Here is a 27,654-nt window from a genome sequence, read left to right on the forward strand (position 1 = left end):
TCCATAGGGCCAGTGGTTGTGTCAGGAAGGGCATCTGACTTAACATCAAATCAGTATGTGGATTGACAAGACCACACCAGCTCGGCCGAGGCCCGGGTTCACAACGGCTGCCATTGGTGCTGTGCCCTCACAGGGTCCCGGTGGAAACTGTAAAATCCACTGGGGCGACCCTTGAGAAACAGGGGACAAGCTGACAGAAGAAGCAGAAGAAGAAGATGATGATTATTCTTCTTTCAGTGTGTTGCCTGTTGGGGAAGAAGAAGATTCAAGTTTTAGCAAAGGAAAAATCCTTAATCCTAATATAAACGAAGGGGTCGCCCCGCTACCAAACTACAAACCACAGGACAGGAAGCTGCCGTCCCTTCCAGACTGACTGACAGGTCTCTTAATACAAGGACAAACATTAAACAACAACTGCATCTGACTTTCTAATGTTTTCTGATGCTGTAAAAGGTTTCTAATCATGTCACTAATGGTTGTAAAGACTGGGGTTAAACAGACCCACATTTTCAAAGAACATCTGATGAGAAAGACACAAAATGCTCATTTTCAATGGAAAACTCAAAACTCCTCAGCCCCGGATGTAAACACACCTCCATTTGATATGGTCAAATAAATCACAGACTGGGCCTCTAAAAAAAAGCCGTGGTGAGGATTGAATCATCTTGTCTGCACAGAAACAGAAGGGAAAATGGATTTGGGTGTGGGTCAAACATGTGGAACCCGCAGCGTTCACAATATGTTGTATTGATGGAGTCTGTGGCCTTAACTCACTGCTGGCATGTGGGGACTTTTCCCTCCCCCCCCGAGTTCCCTCCACGCCCCCTCGCAGGCCCAACGGCTGGCAGACCAGGTGGAGGAGGTGGAGGCACACGGTCAACCCTGTGTGCCTGACTGACTGGGATTTTAAACTCGCACAGACGGGGAATAAACGAAAACCGCGAGGCTGCCGGGTCCATCAACCAGAAGCACCAGAGAGAGAAGAGGAAGAGGTGTGACTTCATCTCTGCAACAGGTAAGACGTGTTTATTATGAGCGGTTTCCACAGACTGTCTTAAGAAACAGAAAAAAACAGCGGTGTAAATTAGACTGCCATCAGCCGATGGGGTCAGTGTTTTAACTGACAATAGTTTGGTAGTAGATTCACGTCATCACATGGTTTCATCTTTATTTTTATTTTATTCTGTCCTCCTAAATGTTGTGAGGGGAGACAGCACATTTCGTTGGCTGCAGCTTTACCAGTGTGCAGTGTTGCCGTGGTAAACTTGAAACTCAAACTTGAACTTGTGTTCAAACCACCGGTTTACACGGCACCCTTGATGATCATCAAGTGAATGGCCTGGCTGTTCGCGGTGTTGATTTCCATTTCTTTGTTTTTCTGGATATTGTAACGTTACAACAAACTGTGACCTAAATGGGGGAGGTGTGTGTGTGTGTGGTGCAGCATCTCCACAGACGAGCCATTCATCCGTCCAGCTGAAGCCCCCCGCACAGCTCCACAGTAACCTACAGGAGGCGTACCTGATCCATGTCAGTTCCCTGTTGGCCACCAACCACCACAGAGTTCACTTCGCCCGGTCGGCATTTATTGAACAAAATGGTTCACTTTTTTTTATTTATTTATTTATTTTATGTGTCGGTGAATCAAAACCCTGTCAGTCATAATTAGCGGGGGTCTGCTGTTTCCTGCTTCGCTCAATGTGGGTAGTGTTGAGACGCTCCTCCGGCCTTTTGGCTGAGGCCCTGCTGTCATCACAGCTCCCATAACACTGGATGCTGAGGGCCACGGAGCTGTGGCCCCCCGCCCCCCCCCCCGTCTCTCTCTCCTGCTCTCTCCCTCCCTCTCTCACTCATGCTCCCTCTCCCTCTCTCTCTTGCTCTCTCTCTCCCGCTCTCTCCCTCTCTCGCTCTCTCTCTCCCTCTCTCTCTCACGCTCTCTCTCTCTCTCTCTGTGTGGAAATAGTGCTGAATGAGCCCAGTGTGGAGGAGCGGACCGCTAATGAGCTGCCACTTATTTTGACCCTTTTAGTCCATGTTATTCTGAAACCCCCCGAACCACTCCCATTAGAGGGACCGCTGGAGACGTCCGTCTCCCATTAGAACCACTCCCATTAGAGGGACCGCTAGAGACGTCCGTCTCCCATTAGAACCGCTCCCATTAGAGGGACCGCTGGAGACGTCCGTCTCCCATTAGAGGGACCGCTGGAGACGTCCGTCTCCCATTAGAACCGCTCCCATTAGAGGGACCGCTGGAGGCGTCCGTCTCCCATTAGAACCGCTCCCATTAGAGGGACCGCTGGAGGCGTCCGTCTCCATGAATGTAAACCTTGACCCTCCCTCGTATTTGTTATTTCTCTGTTTTGAGAATGATGATAATTTCTGGTTGTAGGGACATACTTGTTGAGAGAGTACAAGTACGAGGTGACCCTCCCAGGTACACACAGCTCGTTCACTACACACCACCAGCCAAGACATGGTGTACAAGTATCACTGAGCCAGGACGAGCGGTGTTTACTGAGTAATGTGTGTGAGTAAAATAGGGTTTTTTTTTCTGTGTCTCTAGTTTGTCCCTGTACGAGATGGATTCACATGTCACGTACCAAACAAATATCTTTTTTTTATTTTATTTAAAGGTTTATTTGGGAGGGACGATGTACATTAATCAACATGGGAAACAAATGTAAATGTACCTGAGTTATCTGGTGCGCTGGTTTCCATTGGCAGTCCCTTTGCCTGATAGTTTTAGGCATCCTAGGGTAATAAAATAATACAAAATAAACATACAACATAGTTAATATACAATACAAGAACAACAAGAGCACACAGGAAAATATATATAGAATATATAAATAATGTAGAAAAAGACAATCTACTCATATTTTCGTAATGTGTGTGTGTGTGTGTGTGGCGTTAGTGTGTGTGTGTGTGTGTGTGTGTGTTTGTTAGTGTAGATAGCGGGACCGAAAACTAAAGCACTTATGATCCTAATTCTTTTTGGAGGTGGTAGGTATTGTCTCAGAGAGTAAGGGAAAAATCCCAGAAAATTAAAATCATGCATAATTACGCATAAATATGCAAAATATGCATTTTTCAAAAAATGGCTAAAAACCACTTTTCTCGGCATTTCAGATGATTCTGAGCATTTGGAGGGAGGGAGTTGGAGTGGGGGGGGTTTAGGGGCAGGGGGAAGGCGGTTAGCTGGCAGGATGAAGAGGAGGGAGATTTAGACGGGTGGAGAACCAAACCGCTACATTGTAGCGGGGTTCTTCTAGTATAGATAATATAGACAAGAATATACAGAAAAAGCAAACATACAACTCAGCGACAGTACAACACAGTTTAACAATACAGTTAAAAAGTAATGATGTGTTAAACTGGACTATACGAGGTGGTGGTTTTATCTTTACTGTGGTTATGTAACTCAGCAGGATGCTCAATAGCCACCTTAGATTCCAGTTTAACAGATAATTACTGCTTATTAATTACTACTTATGCCCAAAATACGTGTTTGGTACAGTGTGATGTGTGTATTTACCTCGTACAGTGTGCGATGTAGATTATATTTAACGTCACATTACAATGACCAGGTACATACTGGACACATGGAACAGACCCACTCTATCCACACTTTACTCAGTAAACACCACCCACCCTGGTTCCCGGCTGTTGTGCTCCTGACAGGTGTGTGTGTGTGTGTGTGTGTGTGTGTGTGTGTGTGTGTGTGTGTGTGTGTGTGTGTGTGTGTGTGTGTGTGTGTGTGTGTGTGTGTGTGTGTGATGAAGGGCCTGTGGGGTCACGGGTATTTGTGTGTGACGTAATGGTTTACTGTGTGTGTGATGTAATGGTTTACTGTGTGATGTAATGGTTCACTGTGTGTGATGATTTAGTGCTCGGTCAGGACAGCTGAAGGTGTGTCTGGTGGTCTGTGGTGTTTGCAGGATCCTGCAGGATCTGTAGCTGGTCTCCAGCCAACTGAAGCGTCGCCAGAATAAAGTCCCACAGTGCCGTTCACATCCTCTGCGGCTTTGCTCGGTCCGCCTGGATAATACTACGCTGCTGTGTGTCTGTTCAGCATCTAGCGCCAGCCTGTCCCTGAGTTTGTGTTGTGTTTGTGTCGTGTTCCGCACAACACAACACAACACAACACAACACGGCGGTCCCACCACAGCCTTCCCAGCCGAGTTTGCCGAGTTTGTGTTTTCCCCCCGAAACTTTAGTGAAGGGCCTCATGTTCAGTTTAGTGTCCGTTTTGTTTTGTTTGTTTTGGTTAGATTGTGTTGCGTTGTGTTGTGTTGCTTTCAATCAGCTGTGTGTGTTGACACAGCTGAGTGACAGCTTGAACATAAGAGTTACTGACTTCAGGGTTTCCCAAACTGGTGGCTGTTGTTGTTGATGCATGAGCTGTTTGTGAACACGCCTCATTTATAGCACGCACACACACGCACACACATACGCACATACACACACACACACACACGCACAAGGGGTTAAGAGAGAGGGAGTTGTCATCGAGGAAAAAGTCCTCAAGTTCCATTTAGAAGAAGGGTGGGCCATTTGGGAGAAGGGTGGGGCATTTGGGAGAAGGGTGGGGCAAATAACGGTCAGACTCATTACAGAGAACGTCATGCTTGAAATAAATGAAGCTCTTTGTTGGTTGTGTGTGTTAAGAGGCTGTTGGTAGAGTATGAGTAATCACATGTGAGCATGAATTGACATATTATATTATATTATATTATATTATATCACATTATATGGAGCATCCCCATCGAATGATGGTCAACACTTCAACTGATGATTTTTCATTTATTTAAAAACTCCAAACCACCGTTAAGAGCTAGACATAAAGCACAAACAGAAACACATTAACTACGTAGCCATGTAGCTACCAGCGTTAGCCTAGCTTAACATTAGCTCACATCTGTTAACCGACACTCGACTTAGAGGAGCTATGAAGTTCTTAAGGCTTCAACATAACACCAAAGTACAAAAACACACAACAATACAACACAAAGAACACTAACCTTGTGCCTCTTCGGGGGGCGCTAACACAATAAAATTCGATTTAATGCGATTCCCTTTCACCGTTAACGCTCCCTCTCTCGTTCGCGACAGGAAATGCTAAGAATCAACTCGGAATTTCAGAATAAAAGTCCCTCAAAGCAAGCAAAACAGGAAATACTGTAATACATATTGAAAACATTAGACCGGCAATAATATGAATAAGTGGTTGTTCAACTGGGAAATCTCTTTAGAATTAAACTTAGAATTGGGTTAGCTACACTATATTATATTATATTATATTATATATGATATTATATTTTATTATATATTATATCATTATATTATATTACATGATATGATATGATATTGTTATATGATATGATATTATATTCTATTATATCATATATATTCTATTCTATTCTATTGCCCTGTGATGGCCTGGCGGCCTATCTAGGGTGTCTTCCCGCCAGCTGCCCAATGGCTGCTGGGATAGGCTCCAGCATCTCCGCGACCCCAACTGGGATAAGCAGCTTGGATAATGGATGAATATTATATTATATTATATTATGTACAAGCCATAGTCTGGTTTACTTTAATGTCCTTGAAAAATGTAGCTCTGGTCTTGAGCAAACATTTTAACATCAAAACAGCTGTGATTATAAACAATCAATCAATCAATCAATCATCTGAAATTAAAAGAGGCCAATTGATGATTAATAAGGGAGGGCTTGGGGGCGTCCGGGTAGTGTGGCGGTCTATCCGTTGCCTACCAACACGGGGATCGCCGGTTCGAATCCCCGCGTTACCTCCGACTTGGTCGGGCGTCCCTACAGACACAATTGGCCGTGTCTGGGGGTGGGAAGCCGGATGTGGGTATGTGTCCTGATCGCTGCACTAGCGCCTCCTCTGGTCGGTCGGGGTGCCTGTTCGGGGAGGGGGGAATAGCGTGATCCTCCCACGCACTACGTCCCCCTGGTGAAACTCCTCACTGTCAGGTGAAAAGAAGCAGCTGGCGACTCCACATGTATCAGAGGAGGCATGTGGTAGTCTGCAGCCCTCCCCGGATCGGCAGAGGGGGTGGAGCAGCAACCGGGATGGCTCGGAAGAGTGGGGTAATAGGCCAGTTACGATTGGGGAGAAAAAGGAACCCCCCCCCCAAAAAAACGGAGGGATTAAAGCATCTCACGCATTTACGTTCTTTATTTATTTATTTTATTTATTTCCCCCCCTTTTTCTCCCCAGTTGTATCCAGCCAATTACCCCACTCTCCCGAGCCATCCTGGTCGCTGCTCCACCCCCTCTGCTGATCCGGGGAGGGCTGCAGACTACCACATGCCTCCTCCCATACATGTGCAGTCGCCAGCCGCTTCTTTTCACCTGACAGTGAGGAGTTTCACCAGCGGGACGTAGCGCGTGGGAGGATCACACTATCCCCCACCCCCGAACAGGTGCCCCGACCGACCAGGGGAGGCGCTAGTGCAGCGACCAGGACACACACCCACATCCGGCTTCCCTCCCCCAGACACGTCCACTTGTGTCTGTAGGGACGCCCGACCAAGTCGGAGGTAACACGAGCACGAGGATTCGAACCGGCGATCCCCGTGTTGGTAGGCGACGGAATAGACCGCCACGCCACCCGGACGCCCAGCATTTACGTTCTTTATGTTTTTCGGCCATTACAGGCTGTGATGTGACATGAAGCGCTGTCATAACCCTTCATAGGGGAACACGTATCCCTCAGTACTCGTTACAGTAACTGTGCGGGTGTCAGAATGTGGGACTTTCATTTGCAGCGATGCTTTGATCATTTCAGGTGAAACATGAAGTGGACCGTCTTCCTGTCTTTGTGTCTGAACGTCGTCTCGGCCACATTCGATTACATGTATGAGGAGCCCTCCTTCTCCGGTAAGTCCTCGTACTGTATGATAATAATAATTACCATAATAATCCTACTGTATGATAATAATAATTACCATAATAATCCTACTGTATGATAATAATAATTACCATAATAATCATACTGTATGATAATAATAATTACCATAATAATCATACTGTATGATAATAATAATTACCATAATAATCCTACTGTATGATAATAATAATTACCATAATAATCCTACTGCGTGACAGCACTGGCCGTTTTCAGGTCTCGTGGTTTGACCCGTCACGGACTTCGTTGGTTTCCGTTGTGTATTTCTGCTTTCCACAGAGCCAGAGGATGTCCTGAGTGTGAGTATTCCTCTGGACGGCCCCCAGAGGCCCCTGCTGGGAGGAGCCCTGCTGATACCATGCTACTTCCAGGTACTGCAGTACAGCCTGCCGCATGTAGATAAGAAATACACGCCTGTCTTCGGCAGGGGATTCACTACAGTGTCGCGAGCGACGCGTTAGCGAGCGTCGCCGTGAGGCGGTTTTAGTTTTTGCGATTGTGTATACAGCTGAAGGGGTCGGCGACGGATGCCATTAACGATGATTTCAAACCCAGCACCACAGTGTTCCCGACCCGGGGGCGCCAACCATCCCGCCCCTCTCGCACCGCATCAAATGGAGCCATGTCACCAAGGACAAGGTCACCACCGTCCTGGTGGCCTTGGGAGGACGGCTGCGCATCGACGAGGACTACCTGGACAGGGTCCACATGGTGGGCTACCCGCTGATGCCCACAGACGCCAGCATCAAACTCACAGAGCTGCGCTCCAACGACAGCGGCGTCTACCGCTGCGAGGTCCAGCAGGGCATCGAGGACGACCAGGACAACGTCCACGTGCAGGTCGAAGGTAGGACTACGCTGAGAGCAAAATGAGTGGAGCTGCTAGCAAATACACAACCAGACGGGGGATTGGGATGATCGTTTAAGGTGTCACAGGAGCATGCTTGTCAGCGGTTCTTCAAACCAGTGTCAAACGTCACCAGACGATATCTTAACCCGGGGTGGCGCAGTGGTTAGCACGGTCGCCTCACAGCGAGAAGGTCCTGGGTTCGAGCCCCGGGGTAGTCCAACCTTGGGGGTCGTCCTCTGTGTGGAGTTTGCATGTTCTCCCCGTGTCTGCGTGGGTTTCCTCCGGGGGCTCCGGTTTCCTCCCACAGACCAAAGACATGTAGGTCAGGTGACTCAGCCTTACTACATTGTCCCTAGGTGTGAATGTGTGTGTGGGCCCTGTGATGGCCTGGCGGTCTGTCCAGGGTGTCTCCCCGCCTGCCGCCCAATGACTGCTGGGATAGGCTCCAGCATCCCTGCGAGCAGGATAAGCAGTTTGGATAATGGATGGATGGATAGATAGATGGATGGATGGATGGATGGATGGATAGATGGATGGATGGATAGATGGATAGATAGATAGATGGATGGATAGATGGATGGCTAGATAGATGGATGGATGGATGGATAGATGGATGGATGGATGGATGGATGGATGGATGGATGGATGGATGGATGGATGGATGGATGGATAGATGGATGGATGGATAGATGGATGGATAGATAGATAGATAGATAGATAGATAGATAGATAGATAGATAGATAGATAGATAGATAGATAGATAGATAGATAGATAGATAGATAGATAGATAGATAGATAGATAGATAGATGGATGGATGGATGGATGGATGGATACTTCTATGATGCCTAAAATTCAGAGAAATCAAAACTCAGGCACCAGGTTATGTGGAACATGTGCACTGTTAACTGTTAAGTGGACATTTTTCTCGCTCTTCCCAGGGATTGTCTTCCACTACCGTGCCATCACTTCCCGTTACAGCCTCACTTTTGAAAAGGCCAAGGCAGCTTGCCTCCAGAACAGTGCCATCATTGCTTCTCCTGAACAGCTCCACGCCGCCTACGATGACGGATTCCACCAGTGTGACGCCGGCTGGCTGTCTGACCAAACCGTCAGGTCAGTATGTCGTTTTGAGACGGTAGTCGTCGTCCTGTGATAGGAGCACGCACAACACGTATTGTGGCCTGCACACCCACTCGGACCGGCTCTCCCCTCATAACTATACCTTATGAATGTATAGCTGGTTAGTTTAGGTCACTAGTAGAAATGATACAGACGGCCGACAAATGAAAGGAAAAACCTGAATGCGTGACCCCTACAGTGAGGGGGTCCAGGGGCTCCGTTATCCTGTGGGGCGCCTTTTCCTGGCATGTTTTGGGTCCTCTTGTCCCCTTTAGGGAAGGGTCACTGCAGATCAATACAAAGTTATTCTGAGGGATCACCTTTATCCTATGATGAGACATCTCTATCCTGACGGGGTCGGTCTCTTCAAGGATGACAATGCCCCCCCTCCACAGGGCACGAGGGGTCACTGGATGGACCGATGAGGATGAAAATGATGTAAAGAATGGAGCGCCGTCCCTCCAGTAGAGTTCAGAACCTATCAAATCTATGATAAGGTGCATTGAAGCTTGTCTGGTGGTTTGTGGTGACCCAGCACCTTACTAAGACGCCTCATGTTGGGTTTTCCTTTGATTTGTCGCCCGTCTGTGTCACAGAAAGTTGAATCGGTTCATCTGGACAACTTCCGGTGCTTTCCTTACCTGGACTATCGAGCATGCATCTGGAGTTATAACATGCACACAGGGGAAGGTGGAGTAAAGTCAAAAAATTCATATAGGGGCATCCGGGTAGTGTACTGGTCTGTTCCGATGCCAACATGGGGATCGCTGGATCACTGGTTCGAATCCCCGTGTTACCTCTGCCTCAGTCGGGTGTTCCTCCAGACACAACTGGCCATGTCTGGGGAGGAGAAGTAGGATGTGGGTATGCGTCCTGGTCACTGCACTAGCGCCTCTTCTGGTCGGTCGGCGTGCCTGTTCGAGGGGGGAGGGGGAACTGGAGGGAATAGCGTGATCCTCCCACGCGTTACGCCCCCCTGGTGAAACTCCTCACTGTCAGGTGAAAAGAAGCCGCTGGGGACTCCACATATATGGGAGGAGGCCTGTGGTAGTCTGCAGCCCTCCCCGGTTCAGCAGAGGGGGTGGAGCAGCGACCGGGACGGCTCGGAAGAGTGGGGTAATTGGCTGGATACAATTGGGGAGAAAAAAGGGGGGAAAAAAATCCAAAAAAGGTTCACATAGGATCAAGATGTTGTCCTGACTGAAAAGTCAAACTGTTAAGTTGATTGAAAAGCGGTTTGTGTGTGTGGTCTTTATCCACCTGTGTAGTTCAGTGTCCTTCCAAACACATGAGCTGCATCTAGAAATTCACCGTCAAATGGATTAAAGCTTGTTCCCGAATCCTCAAGGTACCCGATCCATGAGCCACGTGAACAGTGTTACGGCGACAAGTACGAGTTTCCCGGGGTGAGGACCTATGGCGTGAGAGACGTTAACGAGATGTACGACGTCTACTGCTTCAGTCAGAAGATGGCCGGTATGTAGGAACACCTCAGACAGTCAGACACCTTACTCTTGTGAAATTTCGATCATTGTACTTTGGAATTTTCATGAACCCTCCTTGTTTTTGTTATAGGGGAGGTTTTCTACACCTGGTCTCCGGCTAAATTCACCTTCGCTGAGGCAGAGGAGCAGTGCTCTCGGCAGGGTGCCCGGTTGGCCACCACGGGCCAGCTGTACCTGGCCTGGCAGGCCGGGATGGACGTCTGCAATGCCGGCTGGCTGGCCGACAAGAGTGTGCGCTACCCGATCAACGTCCGCCGGCCTCAGTGTGGAGGGGGCCTGCTGGGGGTGCGCACCGTTTACCGCCACGCCAACCAAACAGGATACCCGCTCCCTGAGTCCCGCTACGACGCCTTCTGCTACACAGGTAGAGCTTCAGCCATTCGGGCTCAGTCAAGTTTCACTGCTCAGCCACTCAGCTTTCATACAACAGGGCTTTGACTGGGTGGGATACCAACTTATGAACATATTTACGTATAAGACTGAGAGGGTTTGAGAAGCTCTACGTCCAAATGGAAAACTTAGATCTAGAAAAGAAGCTCTACAGCGTTTATCTAATGGTTAAAGAGCAGCTGTAAATAGCGATGAGGAATAAGACACCTATAAGTTCTTGGTTCAAGGCTCGAAAAACTTTGTTGTCAGTCACATGACGATGGAAAATTGTCTTAAGGGCTCACAAACAACATAAAAACATACGCCCATGAAAGACTCGCATGAAATTGCATTGAAACACAAACGATTCCATAAATGAATAAGAGCATGTGTGCGTTAAAAGTAGTGACAGTCTGTTTGGCCTTGTTTAAAGTGGATATTGCCGTGGGACTGAGAGAGTTTTTGTAAGTTCTGGTTTTGGCCAGAGGTGCTCTGAAGCATCTGCCAGACGGGAGTAGCTGGAAGGAGTGGTGAAGGGGGTGTGAAGGGTCCTTAGTGGCGACTGTAAAGGTCTGAGAATTGGGTTTGAGTGGTGCCGGTGATTTTGGCTGCGTGCTTGATGACTCTTGGGAGTTTTTTCTTGCTTTTCTCTGTGGGGAAGTTGTACCAGGATGCAGTGTGGAACGTGAGGACTTATTCGATGAGCGATTAGTGACCGGTACACTACCGTATAAATGTCCTATCTGACATTAAAACCTTTCAGCCCCCTCAGGAGAAACATGTGCTGTTGGGCCTTTTTGTAGACCCTGTCCGCATGTTGTGTGAAGGACAGGTGGTGGTCAGTCTCTGTACCCAGGTACTTAAAGATCTCAACCTGTTCCACCACCTGGCCCTGAAGCCTGAGAGGTCCAGAGAGAGGGTGTGGGGTGTCAGGTGCCCCTTGCAAAACAGCTCTTTGGTCTCACTGATGTTCAGTTCCAGGGAGCTCTCCCGGAATCAGAGGACCATGGTGTCCACATACTGCCTGTATGTAGACAGGGAGTGGCTCGTCTGTCAGACGGGCCACCAAGGCTATGTCATCAGCATATTCAAAAAGGGACAGTCCGTTGCTATTGCAGGTGATTTCGTTTGTGTATATGGAGAAGAGGATGGGTGAGAAGATGGCACTGTGGGACCCCAGTATTTAAAGCAGTGTTGCTGGATTTAAAACCATTCACTCTGACATGTTGGGGGTCTGTCCTTTAAAAAAATCCTTAATCCAGAAAACCAGTGCTGTGCTGAAGGTGTCCTCGGAGGCGGTGCAGAAGTGTGTTTATGTTTACTGTATCAAAAGCAGACGAAACGTCCATGATCAAAATCCTGACATATGAGTTTGGAGAGTCGAGGTGCATCCAGAAGAGTTGCTGGCGCATCCTCAACTCTCCGTTTCGCCTTGTAGGCAAACTGGAGCAGGTCAAGACTCTTGCCCACCATAGTGGTAAGCTCCCCAGCGACCACCCTCTCCATGCATTTGTAGAGAATGGAGGTGAGTGCCACAGGTCTGAAGTCGTTCATGGCTTTGGCATGGGGCCTTTTGGGGACAGGGATGATGGCTGTCCCCTTCCATGCCCTGGGAACAAAGCTGGCATTCAAGAACAGCTGGAAAAGCTGTGCAACCACCTCACATTTTACCCACGCGCATATACACACACCCACCAGTGGTGGTGTCAACCATACAAGGTAGCAACCAGATTATTGAGAGCAGTTAGGGGGTCGGAAGATCGAACTGGCAACCCTCCAGTTACAAGACGACCTGCTCTACCTGCTGAGCTACTGTGGAACTAGCAGTTAACAACACACTTGTTAGCATTAGCAGATGGCTTAAAAAGGTTAATAACCATTTTATTACTATGTCTTCAAATGTTGTACCTAGCCTGTCTTCTTCCTATTCTTAACCATTTAGGACTCTGCAACTAAACTTAACTCTCTAGCTTGTGATACTATTTTTAATAATTATTCAAAAATTATAACATGTTTATTAACATTTTTAAGCCAACTGACGATGTTAACAAGTGTGTTGTAAGAAATGTCTTATCATTTATTAATCATTATTTACAGCCACTCATCATAAAGCGTGGCCCAGTATGTTTTTAGAAGTCTTTTTCATCTCCTGCCATTCCCAGAATCCCCTGATGAGGGCGGTTCAGGCATGGAGGTTGTCACGGAATCAGTAGGTGGTGTGCTGAGTGTTGCCACGGTAACGACAAGCCCGAAGGTGCTGATCAGCAGAACCAATCCCGAGAGTGAGGCGGTGGGCGAACTGGTCACCCAGCTACCCACCGGTGTGGACTTCACCTACACGCAGGACCTAACCGAGCTACCGCTGCCCCAGCCTCCCAACATAACAGAGGTCATCGAAGAGGTCATTGAAGGGGTCACCGGCAGACCAGACGTTGGCAGAGGACCCAGTGACCGCTTTGCCACGGTAACGACAAGCCCGAAGGTGCTGATCAGCAGAACCACTCCCGAGAGTGAGGCGGTGGGTGAACTGGTCACCCAGCTACCCACCGGTGTGGACTTCACCTACACACAGGACCTAACCGAGCTACCGCTGCCCCAGCCTCCCAACATAACAGAGGTCATCGAAGAGGTCATTGAAGGGGTCACCGGCAGACCAGACGTTGGCAGAGGACCCAGTGACCGCTTTGCCACGGTAACGACAAGCCCGAAGGTGCTGATCAGCAGAACCACTCCCGAGAGTGAGGCGGTGGGTGAACTGGTCACCCAGCTACCCACCGGTGTGGACTTCACCTACACACAGGACCCAAACAAGCTACTGCTGCCCCAGCCTCCCAACATAACAGAGGTCATCGAAGAGGTCATTGAAGGGGTCACCGGCAGACCAGACGTTGGCAGAGGACCCAGTGACCGCTTTGTGATGTCACCAACTGGTCAGTGATGGAAATTTTCTATACAAATACCTACATGCATTCTCCCTTTACTCTGACAAGGGTACATATTCATCTTTTTAGTGTTTTCTGTATAATACTTGTATGTTGTTCATATGTATTCTATGAATAGTTCCTATTTTGTGTATATTTTTAGGTACTTCCCTGTTTTCCCTATAAAGGTGCATTGCATCTTTATGTAGGAAATAGGCTTTATAAATCATTTGAATTATCAACTGATTGATCAGTATATGTTCGAGATACCACAGTCAGTATCCCAATTATAGATCAGGAAAAAATCACAGTTATTACCAAAGACCAAAGACTTTTCCTTTTGTCCATATTTAGCAGTGGTGTTTCACTACCGTTCAGACGTCAGACGCTATGCGTTCACCTTCGTTGAGGCTCAGCTTGCCTGTCAGAGTATTGGCGCCTTCATTGCCACACCTGAGCAGCTGCAGGCTGCTTATGAAGCCGGTTACCACCAGTGTGATGCAGGCTGGCTGCGGGACCAGACGGTCAGGTAGAATTATACCCAAAATATGACATTTTCAGAGCCGATGAAGAGACAGTCATGCAATACATACCTAAAAACAATGTTGAACAAGTAAAGTTTATCCTTGCTTAGGTATCCTATAGTTTCACCTCGGGAAAAGTGTGCTGGGGACCTTGATGATCGCCCTGGGGTCAGATCCTATGGCTTGCGGCCAGGAGATGAGCGCTATGATGTGTACTGCTATATTGATGGACTCAAAGGTCAGAAAGAAAAACAAAATATTTTCACACTTCTTTAAAACAGCTGAAACATAAAAGGAAAAGGCATTTCAATACTCCCAATTTCTGTTCTCTATTATTTCATCATCCTGATGTCTCTCTTTAACGTGTTCCTCAGGGGAAGTTTTCCATCTGGGCTCACAGGAAGGTTTCACCTATCATGAGGCTCTTTCCCAATGTCAGGAAAAGAATGCCACCCTGGCCTCCACCGGAGAGCTCTATGCCGCCTGGAAACTGGGCTTTGATAAGTGCCGCCCTGGCTGGCTCGTGGACCGTAGTGTCCGTTATCCCATCAACAACCCGAGGGTGCGGTGTGGGGCAGGGAGATCTGGAGTTCACATGGTGTATAAAAACCTCAACCGGACCAGATATCCGGACCTGCAGGAGAAATATGATGCCTACTGTTTCAGAGGTCAGGACTTAACTGCTCATGAGTTTTTATCATTTTCACCCATTTAATTATAAAACACTGTACCTTATTTCTAACAGCGGATATTTCACTTATTGCCAATGAAACCGGACTGAACATCACAGAAATCCAGGAGGCTCTGGTTAACCTAACATCAATAAGGGATTTGTTTAGGCCAGGTGAGCTATTCTCTCCTCCTCGTTAAAACTCATATCACAAAGATGTATCTACATTTACAGTCCATTTGATATCGCTCATCTTACATTAAGGGTTTTTCCCTCCCATTTCCCATTTTCTCTGCCCCCCCTATTCTCTGTATCTCTCTGTAGCTCTTCCCTCCATTTCACCACCTATCTTTGTGGAGACCTCTGGTTCTGGTTCAGGCTCAGCAGATTTTGACACTGGGTCGACGATCAGCAGCACCTCTGGTGATCAGACCTCCGGCGACATTTCTGGCTCTGGAGTCTTGTCTGGTTCTGGGGACATAACCAGTTCTAGAGATGTTTCCGGTTCTGGAGATATCTCTGGTTCTGAAGACCTGTCTGTTTCTGCAGATGGTTCGGGTACTGTGGATATTTCTGGTTCTGGAGATGTCTCTGGTTCTGGGAACCTGTCCTTTTCTGCAGATGGTTCAGTTACTGAGGACATTTCTGGCTCTGGGGATATTTCTGGTTCTTCAGATCTGTCTGGCAGTGGGAGTGCTGAGCAGTCCAGCAGAGCATCAGGTCTTGGAAGTGGTGACCTTTCTGGATCAATGTTCAGTGGAGAGGGATCTGGGATCACAGTGCTTTTCTCCGGAAGTGACTCCATTCTTTCTGGTCAGGGATCTGCATCAGGAGGACCTCAGGAGACTAGCGAGGGAAGTGCGGAGATCCTCACTTTTCCTGTTGAAACTGGCTCTGGAGTGTTAAGTGGCAGTGGGGCCCTGTCAGAGTCTGGGTTCCCCTCAGGAGGGAGTGGTTCTTCCACAGACACCTTTAGCAGCTTTGGAAAACATGTAGAGTTCTCTGGGTTGGGGACTAGTTCTGGTTCTAGTAAAGAGTTTTCTGGGTTCAGTGGACTCCCATCAGGATTCGATCCCTCAGGACATTCTGGTGGACTGTCAGGAGAAGAGTCTGGCAGTGGAGACCCACAGATCCTACTGATTGATGGAAAACTGGCAGAAGTGTCCACCTCACTGTCCCACAGAGAGCAGGAGCTGGGAGGAGACCTTCTGGAGTTCAGTGGTTCTGGAGACTTTTCAGGATCTGGGATGACGAGTGGACTTCCCAGCAATGATCTCAGTGGCTCTGCCTCTGGGACCTCCGGCTTCTTCTCAGGTGTGACCTTTGTGGAGTCAAGGTTCACGGACCTTACAGAGCAATCCTCAGGTGAGCATGAGACCTCTGGGGTTTTACTCTATGGTTCTGGACAGGGAAGTGGGGGCCTTCCATCTGGATTTGGAAGCTCAGGTTTCCCATCTGGTTCAGGTTCCGGAAGTTCTGGGCTAGAGTTCTCCAGTGGAGACAAGGGGAGCATCACATTTGTGAGTGGAGACATCATAATGGAGGTGGCCACGACAAACACTCTGTCCATGGAGTTTGGGCAGGGGTCACTGGAGTACAGCAGAGAGGGGAGTAGCAGCACCGATTTCGACTCGGGCAGTGGATCTGCACAGCTCCCCACAGTTAGTGGTGTCTCTTCTGGGGAGCACTCTGGAGATTCTCCTTTTGTGGTACTTCCCTCTCCTTCGGATAAGGGAGACCTGATAGCCAGCACAACCCACCCAGAAGAATCTTTGGCTGATCCTGAAGTGATGGAGACCCCTGGTGAGTTCTATGGGACCTCTGCCCCTGCCCCACTTGCTCCGGTTGGACTGGCTGCCCCTACAACCACTGCTCCTGTCACCTTGATGCATACACCCAGCATTATGGAAGTACCTGATATAGTGACAGGTGAATCATCCAACTTGTTTAATGATTAGTCACAGAAATTTGAATGAGTTCATCTGGACACAACGTTTATTGAGAGAAACGTTTCATCACTCATCTAAGTGACTTCTTCAGTCTCAACTGACTGCAGGTATCCCCACCCTTATAAACAATATAGTGGCATAATGACCGAAAACAACGATTGGTTTCATATGCAAATTGTCATGACCATTAACTAGAGTTACAATGGCCATGTGTACTATTCACAGAGGATTGGGGAATAGTTACAACCACAGAGATGGCGACACGTGTACTCTTAGGCCACCCCCCTCGGTTCAGGGATGGTCGTTCTTTCTTCACATAGATGGCCTCTTTGACTCCCCGGTCAAACCAGCGTTCTTCCACATCGTTTTCAGTTGTTATGCCACTGTGTTGTTTATAAGGGTGGGGATACCTGCAGTCAGTTGAGACTGAAGAGGTCACTTAGATGAGTGATGAAACATTTCTCTCAATAAACGTTGTGTCCTGATGAAATGATTCAACTTTCTGTGATTTCTTTACCTGGATTATTGAGCATGCATAAAGACGTTTAATGATTTATGTTTGAATCTATAATCCAAAAGACTATTCCATCCATTCGAACTGAAATGGAATCAAGGACTTTAATTTGCAAGTAAATCTTCAGGATTGTAGTTTTAATGTGACAGTATTTTGATTTCCTTTACCAATGGTTGCGTACAATAGCTTATTTACCACATCATTCTCTACCTATATCCATCCAAAGGTGGCTCTAACCCATGTGAACCTAACCCATGTGGTGCTGGTTCATGCACTTTTGAGGGGGGGGTTAGTCGGTGCCATTGCCCCCCTGGGCTACAAGGAGAGGCCTGTCGGGACGGTGAGTTAATAAAAGGTGGGATTTTTAATACACTCGTTGAGTATGATGATAATCATGACCTCTTACTTTCCCCCTCCCCCTTGCTGATAGATAATGAAGTCATTGTTGGATGATCAATTTTCAGTCTAACGGACCTTCTCCCGTAACATCTCTCTGTTTGTCTTCAGTGCATTTGAGTTTACATTTTCCTTTGTGGTTTACCGGCATTCTGTAATCTGATGTTGTATTATCGACCATCTTCTCAGCCTTCTTCTCATTGCTAAGAATGTTTTATGAAATGGATGGATGGACGGAATGGATTTACTAATGCCCCCCCCTTCTGTCCTGATGTGTTTGCATTGTTCTGTGTTGTGTTGTGTTGTGTCTCGTCATCCTTTGTGCACCTGGCTGCAGGTGGCCTGTCTTTGTTGTCAGATGGAATGTTAGGGTGTTGCCCTCAAGTCATAAGGTTCCCGTGTCATGTGTGTTGAAATCACATCCCGTTTTCAACCTACGGTGTTTTTGTCATGCCGTGCTACTAAGCTTCCATCATTCTGCTGCATGCATGCTAACCCCTGACCCGCCCTATGGTGTTTGAACGCCTTACTTTCGGCTGGAACTCTCTACTGATCCAAACAGCAACCGTAACCCTAGACCTAGCTTGGATCGCTCTTAATTCCAGCACCTCTTAAGGTCTGCTATCCCAGTTCCCACAGCTTGCCTCGCTGGCCTGCCTACCCCGCCGAGACAATGGTCTCATCCAACCCCTTTTTTACAGAGGTAGATGTGTGCCATTCCAACCCTTGTGCCAATGGAGCCACCTGTGTGGAAAGTGGGGACTCTTACAAATGCTTATGCCTGCCCAGCTACGGAGGGGATCGCTGTACAGTCGGTATGGGATAAGCTTCAGCTAAAAAAACAATACTAACATCAGCCTCTCGAACACAACTACTGATGCCGAACATAATTAGTGAACAGCTTCATCCACCAGAAACTGTTGCAAATCTGAACATTTGTGTTGTTGTTTGTTCTTGTTGGCTGAAGAAGCTGTTTCCTTAAAGAAACAACAAGGTTGAGTCATTTCGGTGTGAACACAGAATGAATTAAACTGCTTAATGTGAGTGTGGAAGGGAAAGAGTCAACATTTACTCCCTTATGTAAAATTACCAGGGCATCCGGGTAGCATAGCGGTCTATTCCGTTGCCTACCAACATGGGGATCGCCAGTTTGAATCCCCGTGTTACCTCCGGCTTGGTCGGTTGTGCCGACAGGCACAATTGGCTGTGTCTGTGGGTGGGAAGCCAGATGTGGGTACGTGTCCTGTTCGCTGCACTAGCGCCTCCTCTGGTCGGTCGGTCAGGGCGCCTGTTCGGGGGGGGAGGGGGAACTGGGGGGAATAGCGGGATCCTCCCACGTGCTACGTCCCCCTGGTGAAACTCCTCACTGTCAGGTGAAAAGAAGCGGCTGGCGACTCCACATGTAGGGGAGGAGGCATGCGGTAGTCTGCAGCCCTCCCCGGATCGACAGAGGGGGTGGAGCAGCGACCGGGACGGCTCGGAAGAGTGGGGTAATTGGCCAAGTGCAACTGGGGAGAAAAAGGGGTAAAAGTCAAATAAATAAATAAATAAAATAAAATCACGTCAGTGACAGTAAGATTTTCCCCCTAAATATTAAGGTGTTGTGTATTATTTTCAGCTCATCATTTTATCAGTCGGTGGGACGATTTAGTTTTGGTCTTCAATAGAAAGGTGAGGGCGGCACGGTGGCGCAGTGGTTAGCGCGGTCGCCTCACAGCAAGAAGGTCCTGGGTTCGAGCCCCGGGGTAGTCCGACCTTGGGGGTCGTCCCGGGTCGTCCTCTGTGTGGAGTTTGCATGTTCTCCCCGTGTCTGCGTGGGTTTCCTCCGGGGGCTCCAGTTTCCTCCCACAGTCCAAAGACATGCAGGTCAGGTGAATCGGCCGTACTACATTGTCCCTAGGTGTGAATGTGTGGGCCCTGTGATGGACTGGCGGCCTGTCCAGGGTGTCTCCCCGCCTGCCGCCCAGTGACTGCTGGGATAGGCTCCAGCATCCCTGCCACCCTGAGAGCAGGATAAGCAGTTCGGGTAGTGGATGGATGGATAGAAAGGTGAGGGTTTTTTTTTCTTGAGGATTAGCACATGGCGGTAGCCCAAGTGAATCCTTTTCAGAAGAAAATCGTTTTCATTTTCCCACCGACTCACAGAACAAGACCACACCGTGGTGAAAAACCCCCACTACATGGGTTGTGAACCATGACATCAAGCACTGCATCCGCTGATAAACCACTGCAGCGCTAACACCCGCACATACAGCAGAACGAATGAGGAGTCAGGCTTCTCATCAGTAGGACCAGGGGCGTAACAAGGGGGGGGGGTGCAGAGGGTGCAGTGCACACAGGCGCCGCATCAGCGGGGGCACCAAAAGACCGTACTCAAAAAAAATATAACATGTAACTAAAAATTCTAATCCAAAATTCTCATCTAAGTAATAATATTTATAAATATTCAACTTTTAAAAAACAAATAGGCCTATAACCAGAAACTGTTTACTGTACTCTGTACTTTTGGCGCCCCCGTTGATGCGGCGCCTGCTTGCATTGCACCCTCTACACCCCCCTCGTCGCGCCCCTGAGTAGGATGCTTTGCTTTGGTCTCCAACCCATCTGTAGCGGTGGAGGAATGAGGGTCCGGGTTCAGTTAAACCTGTGTCCTGGTGGGTTACCGAGCGCCAACTACGCGGTACCGAAATTCGGTACTCGGCGCTCGAAATCCAACATGGTTACATCCGATCTGGAGGGAAATGAATCTGTTCCAGGACCTATTCCTCACCCCCCCCCTCTCTCTTTCTTCACCCAGTACCTTCCGTCTTTCTTTACTATCCTTTCTCGATAACCACTGAATAATGACAACGGTTCGGCGCCTGTTACCGGGCCTGGACTCGGAACATGTCTGTGTAAACCGGCGTTCTGCGGCAGTCACGGTGAAGCCGTGTCGAAGGGATCACGATGACGTTTCGGTGACGGTGTGGCGCGACGCGAAGCAGCCGCTGTGCGAACTCTGTTGTGTTCGTGTGTACTTATTTTTAATTTATTTAGTTTTTTTTTTTTTTGTGATTGGACCTCTAATGGCCTTTGTAAATGGCTGCAGATGAACAGCGGTGTGAGGAGGGTTGGACAAAGTTTCAGGGGAACTGTTACCTCCATTTCTCTGAGCGGCAGACCTGGCTGGATGCGGAGCAGCGCTGCCGGGACCTGAACGCCCACCTGGTCAGCATCGTCACCCCCGAGGAACAACACTTTGTCAACCGTGAGTTGAAGACCAGATACTGCACTTGTGGGGTGTGTGTGTGATGGAGAGGGGTAGTGAGTGGAAGAGAAATAAAGAAAAAGGAAAGAAAGACAACCAGACAGAGGACATCCCTTCAACAACACTTTCTCTCCCTCCAGTGAATGCGCAGGACTACCAGTGGATTGGTCTGAACGATAAAACGGTGGAGAACGACTTCCGCTGGACAGACGGCACGCCGCTGGTCAGTCATGCTCATTCCTTCATTTGTTTTTTAAAAGTACATCAAGAGGTAGTAGAACTGTAGTACAACTGTAGTACAACAAGGTGTAGATACTGTAGGGTCATTACTCATAAGCAGTAATATAATTCTAATTATTCATGTCCACAATCACATTGTTCCTTGATCAATTTCTCCCTAAAAGAAGTCAGTTCAGGCTGGCGTCCGGGTAGCGCAGCGGTCTATTCCGTTGCGCTACCAACACGGGGATCGCCGGTTCGAGTCCCCGTGTTGCCTCCGGCTTGGTCGGGCGTCCCTACAGACACAATTGGCCATGTCTGAGGTTGGGAAGCCGGATGTGGGTATGTGTCCTGGTCACTGCACTATAGCGCCTCCTCTGGTCAGTCGGGGTGCCTGTTCAGGGGGGGAGGGGGAACTGGGGGGAATAGCGTGATCCTCCCACGCGCTACGTCCCCCTGGTGAAACTCCTCACTGTCAGGTGAAAAGAAGCGGCTGGCGACTCCATATGTATGGGAGGAGGCATGTGGTAGTCTGCAGCCCTCCCCGGATCGGCAGAGGGGGTGGAGCAGCCACCGGGATGGCTCGGAAGAGTGGGGGAATTGGCCGGGTGCAACTGGGGAGAAAAACGGGGAAAAACCCAACAAATAAAAAATAAATAAAAGAAGTAAGTTCATGCAAGCTGATTCTTACCTCAAAGTTTGCAGTAAATCCTCTTACGTAGAGCAGTCTTGCTAGCAGTATATGAAAGCTAAGGCTAACAAGTTAACTTGACTTTCCCAATCCTTTTAGTCAACAAATATGGCTAGATTTCTGTCTTTCCCATGATGTCGTTCAGATGCATCGTGGGGAAATCCCGGGTACTCATTTTACGTGGTCAGATTTAACACAGGACAAAAAAAAGAAGTAATCCTTCACTTCAAATCCCTCTTCAGCAATTTGTCAACTGGAGGCCGAACCAGCCTGACAATTACTTCAGCTCCGGAGAAGACTGCGTGGTGATGATCTGGCATGAGAGCGGCCAGTGGAACGACGTTCCCTGTAACTACCACCTGCCTTTCACCTGCAAGAAGGGACCAGGTACCCGAACCCAACCTCCACCTCTCTGTCCTTTCCCTGCAGACGAGTCCCTTTACCCACGTAACGTAACGAGATACGTCTTACTGGCTTCATATTGTAGATGTTGTGCACGGGACCTCCGCTGGACTCGGCTTTACAGCGGTGTCTTATGGGACAAGGGAACAGGAGTGTTAAACGTGTCCTTTAAACACCAAACCCCCCCCCCCCCCCAGTGTCTCAGTCAGACCGTTCATTATCTGTGACTTCTCTATGGTGCTGGCTGGCTAGTTTATGGATGGTTACTACTACCTACGGTAAGTATAGGCTGCTACTTCCTGCAGGGTGAACCAGGAAGTAGATCAGCAACGTCCTCCACCATTGGTCATATTGGACATCTCACATCATATCTTTCAACTTTCCCTTCCAAATATGTGGTTTACAATTGGGTTAAACTGGACTTGTTGATTCCCATTTGTTTTCTTCCCCTGTGATGGCCTGGCGGCCTGTCCAGGGTGTCTCCCCGCCTGCCACCCAATGACTGCTGGGATAGGCTCCAGCATCCCCGCGACCCTGAGTAGGATAAGCGGTTTGGATAATGGATGGATGGACTTGTTGAAACATGTCTTGACGCCCCTGTTCAATTGTCCCATAAGACACCGTTGTAAAGCTGGGTCCGGCGGCGGTCCATGACCAACAGCTACTAAATGAAGCCAGTGAATACAATCTGATATGTAAGATGGAAAACCTATGAAAATATGGGGGAGAGAGTCTATAGAAGAGAGTCTATATACCTGAGAATGTCCAATTATGCAATTTGTTAAAGTATTTGGAAATTATATATCTCTGTGCAGAATCCAGAAAGCAGAAAGTGATCAATCTGGATGCATGCTCGATAATCCAGGTAAGAAAATTCCAGCAAGTTGAATCAGTTCATCTGGACTCAACGTTTATTGGGAGAAACGTTTCATCACTCATCTAATGCCCCTTTTCTACTACATGGTACCAGCTCAACTCGACTCGACTCGCCCTTTTTTTGTTTTCCCTTACTGGAAAGTACCGGCATTTTGGTAACTGTTACCACTTTTCTGGTACCACCTTTGTCGAGGTTCCAAAAGAACTGGAGTGGGTACCAATATCAATGCAGAGGGGGTACTGTTACGGTAATGAAAGAAGACATAGAAGCGAGTCGAGTCGAGCCGAGTCAAGTTGGGCCGGTACCATGTAGTGGAAAAGGGGCATAAGTGACCTCGTCAGTCTCAACTGACTGCAGGTGTCCCCACCCTTATAAACAATACAGTGGCATAACGATTGGAAACAACGACTGCTTTCATATAAAAATTGCCGTGACCGTTAACTAGAGTTTCAATGGCCATGTGTACTACTCACAGAGGATTGGGGGATAGTTGCAGTCCCAGCATTGTAAGATGGTGACAGATGTACTCTTAGCCCCCCCCCCCCGGTTCAGGGATGGTCCTTCCCTCTTCACATTGATGGCCTCTTTGACTCCCCGTTGAAACCAGTGTTCCTCCCTATCAAGGATGTGCACATCCTCATCCTTGAAGGAGTAGCCACTGGCCTGTAGATGGTGTAGCCTGTGTAGATGGTGTAGACTGTGGAGTCCTGGCCTGACGTGTTGGCTCTCCTGAGTTGTGTCATCCTCTTGGCCAGCGTCTGTTTAGTTTCCCCGGTGTACACGTCACAGTAATCCTCCTGGCACTTTGCAGCATACACTACACTGCTCTGTTTGTGCCGGGGGCACCCGGTCCTTGGGGTGGACCCATTTTTGGAGCAGCGTGTTTTGGGGTTTGAAAGCAACTGAGACGCAGTGTTTGGGAAATACACGTCTCAACTGTTCCGACACCCCCGCCACATACGGAATCACCACTGGTTTACACTTAGGCAGCTGTTGTCCTTCTCCTCTCTTCAGTCGGCTGGTGCACTGTTTGGACGTCTTCCTGGCTTTGACAAACGCCCAGTTAGGAGAACCACACTTGACCGGGGCCTGTTTAATGTGGGATTTCTCCCCTTCCCCGGCCGCTGTGTCGGTGGGGACGTTGTCAGCTCGGTGGTACAGCATCCTGATGACTCCTAGTTGGTGCTCCAGTGGATGATGAGAGTCATCTCATCTTCCACTGATGATGATGAGTACTTCAGGTTTGATGAAAGAGTACATCTGTCACTATCTCACAGTAATGTGAATGCAGCTATTCCCCAATCCTCTGTGACTAGTACACATGGCCATTGTAACTCTAGTTAATGGTCATGACAATTTGCATATGAAACCAATCGTTGTTTTCGGTCATTATGCCACTATATTGTTTATAAGGGTGGGGATGCCTGCAGTCAGCGGAGACTGAAGAGGTCATTTGGATGAGGGATGAAACGTTTCTCCCAACCAATGTTGAGTCCCGATGAACTGATTCAGCTTTCTGGGATAATAATCAAATCACAAACAGGTCAAATCTGCATAGTTGAATCTGCTGTACATGAACAGAAACCATAGTGAAGCTGTTAAAAAGTACAACCTCAAGTCACTTGTGGTAGCTAAAGGTTAGGGGAGGGAAAATGCTACGGCAGAGTCTTTAATGTCCACATTAGTGATGGACAACCCCTGTGAAATGGGGGTTGGGCGGCACGGTGGCCCTGTGGTTAGCGCTGTCGCCTCACAGCAGGAAGGTGCTGGGTTCGAACCCCGGGGTTGTCCGACCCAGGTCGTCCTCTGTGCGGAGTTTGCATGTTCTCCCCACGTCTGTGGTGGGTTTCTCCGGGCGCTCCGGTTTCCCCCACCGTCAGAAAGAAACACGCATGTTAGGGTTTATACTCCTGTCTGTGCCCCTGACCGGGGCGCAGCATGAAGGCGGCAGTCCACTGCTCCTAGCTACACAGATCACATGGGTTAATTTGCAGTAACCGACTTCCCCCCAAGGGCATTGATAAAGGAGACTTAATTAATTTAACAAGTTAAAATGATTCCATGTCGTCGTGTCTCTCTCCTCAGTCTTATGCGGTGCCCCGCCAGAGGTGGAAAACGCCAGCATGTATGGGAACCGGAGGGAGCGGTACCCGGTAAACTCCATCATCCGCTACCAGTGCCACGCCGGCTTCACCCAGCGCCACCTGCCGGTGGTTCGCTGCAGAGCAGACGGACAGTGGGAGGAGCCGCAGGTGCAATGTATTCCCTGTAAGTACACGTCACAGAAACACAAACGTCTCTTTAAACGTTTTTAGAGAAACGTCATTCGTGTGAAAGCCTCAAAAGGAAGTGAAAGCAACGTGGCATCGGCTGGTTTTCTCATTTGCAAGTAATGAAGTGAACAACAAATTCTGACCCAAACAATGGCAGACGTGGCGCAGACAGCCACTATGTGCTTGTAACGACCACGATTTACTGGACTCGCTAGCCCGTGGCTAATGGGTCGGACCCTCTAGTTCAGTGTTTCTCAACCGGGGGTCCGCGGACCCCTAGTGGTCCGTGGTGTAATTGCAAGGGGTCCGTGAAAATAAAATATCTTTAAAAAAAGATCCTATGACATTTATAGAAATAGGATTATTTTACTCAAATGTGACGGAGACCTTTATCTACCTAAACTATGAAGGGTAACAGGACTTTTTTCTCTAATTACATCTGTTTCACAAGTGTAATTTGTTGTATTTTGATAAGAGATCTCGCTCCCGTTTGCATTGTTAAAAGTTACTGCATAAAAATTCTGTTGTTACATATATCTGAAAGTTACTGAATACATATTCTGTTTTGTTACATATATCTGAAAGTTACTGAATACATATTCTGTGTTGTTACATATATCTGAAAGTTACTGAATACATATTCTGTGTTGTTACATATATCTGAAAGTTACTGAATACATATTCTGTTTAGTTACATATATCTGAAAGTTACTGAATACATATTCTGTGTTGTTACATATATCTGAAAGTTACTGCATAAGAATTCTGTTTTGTTAACTATATCTAAGTTACAACTGAAAGCTCTTATTTTTGCCCCAGAGTGAATAAATGCTATAATGCAATTTAAAATGCAGTTTCTACTGTTTCTATCAAATTGCAACCCCCTCCCCCAAGATCAGGTGGAGGGGTCCTCAGGGTAGATCACAAATGCGCAGGGGGTCCAGGACCCCAAAAACGTTGAGAACCACTGGTCTAGTTGACTGGTTTGCACAGTGCGGGTGACCCGGATTCGGCCGCGTCCCTTCATGTTCTAACGCTTTAATCAAATTGTAAACAGTGATTGGGAGACATGTGTGCCAACTCTCAAACTCCTCATTGTGTCGTTTTTTCTTTTCTGATCGTAGTCGAAACCAACCGGAGAAGACAGCAGAGGACCGGCAGGAGTTGAGCAGAGTCGGCCATCGGCAAACTTCACCAAGCAGGAAAAAAGGAGAAGTTAATTTGTTCGAAAGAACATTTTCAGCAAACGCAATTAACTCTGTTTCATTGAAGACCATTAAAGGATTAAGAGACTGAAACTCTCCTGATGAGAATGGTGAACAGGTGACAAATCATGGCAATGTGTTTCCGTTCGGCCCCCACAGCCCTATTTTAGTAATATAACTATTTTGATAATATATATGAATAATATTTTTGTAATTTTTTGTAATTTATCATTTATGGAATATTTTCAGTAAAGTGCTTTTTTTTTGGGGTGAAATCGTAGGTGGGATATTTTGGCCCGTTTCACTACAGAAAGATGCGTCCATGACGTCCATCTGGTCCCATCTGGTGCAGGCCAGTCTGGTTTAGCTCCTCGTTACAGCAGACACAACTCTAATGGTCCACATATACCGGCTGACATTCAGGCCCCGTTCACACCAAACCCAACGATGGCTGTCGCTCCCCGTTTCAGTGCTGAATCCGGTCCAAGTTCACACTCGGTCCGATAAAGAACAGGAGGGGCAAGTCCTGCTAGAAACGGGTAGCCACGACTGGAGCGTGGACGGTAACGGGATTCGACACCTGCAGGTTGAGTCAACGCTCACTGAACATTTAATTCCCCTTCAAAACAATGGCGGCGGTGGCAGATCCTGGTTCAGCTGAGGCAAAATTCTCTTTGGGTTTGAAAGCAGATTCTTTTATGGTACTGTAACGTGCACGTGTAACTAGACTAGCGAGTCGGACCCTTTAGACGACTGGTTAACGTAGTCGCCCGTGGTGCGGGAGACCCGGGTTCGCGTCCCGGCTGCGGCGATTCCCGGCTGCCCCCTCCGAACCCGCTGCAGTACCAGTACGTTCGCTGCCAGGGAGGATGAGAAAGCCTGTCTCGTCCAGCTTCTCTCGGGAGGGGAACAAAACCGGAAGGGGTCGCCTCTCTATTGGTTCAGTGGGGATCACGTTTACCCTCGCGATATCGGAAATGTGAGAA

The 27,654-nt window shown here is 48.1% G+C and overlaps 1 protein-coding gene across 1 annotated transcript; it reads left to right on the forward strand.

Moving 5' to 3' along the window:
- Positions 1-908: 908 nt before the first annotated feature.
- On the forward strand, positions 909-26,712 carry LOC130111572 (aggrecan core protein-like). Its single transcript, XM_056278801.1, has 19 exons — positions 909-1,015; positions 6,815-6,906; positions 7,214-7,305; positions 7,490-7,781; positions 8,726-8,900; positions 10,255-10,382; positions 10,482-10,775; positions 12,943-13,710; positions 14,059-14,230; positions 14,336-14,463; positions 14,600-14,893; positions 14,971-15,069; positions 15,220-16,824; positions 17,585-17,713; positions 20,843-21,001; positions 21,142-21,224; positions 22,154-22,298; positions 25,276-25,458; positions 26,588-26,712. The coding sequence occupies exons 2-19, from the start codon at positions 6,822-6,824 to the stop codon at positions 26,629-26,631; spliced, it is 4,875 nt and encodes a 1,624-aa protein (XP_056134776.1). The 5' UTR covers positions 909-1,015; positions 6,815-6,821; the 3' UTR covers positions 26,632-26,712.
- The last annotated feature ends 942 nt before the right edge of the window (positions 26,713-27,654 follow it).

This window comes from Lampris incognitus, chromosome 4, assembly GCF_029633865.1.
Source record: "Lampris incognitus isolate fLamInc1 chromosome 4, fLamInc1.hap2, whole genome shotgun sequence".
NCBI classification, from domain to species: Eukaryota; Metazoa; Chordata; class Actinopteri; order Lampriformes; family Lampridae; genus Lampris; species Lampris incognitus.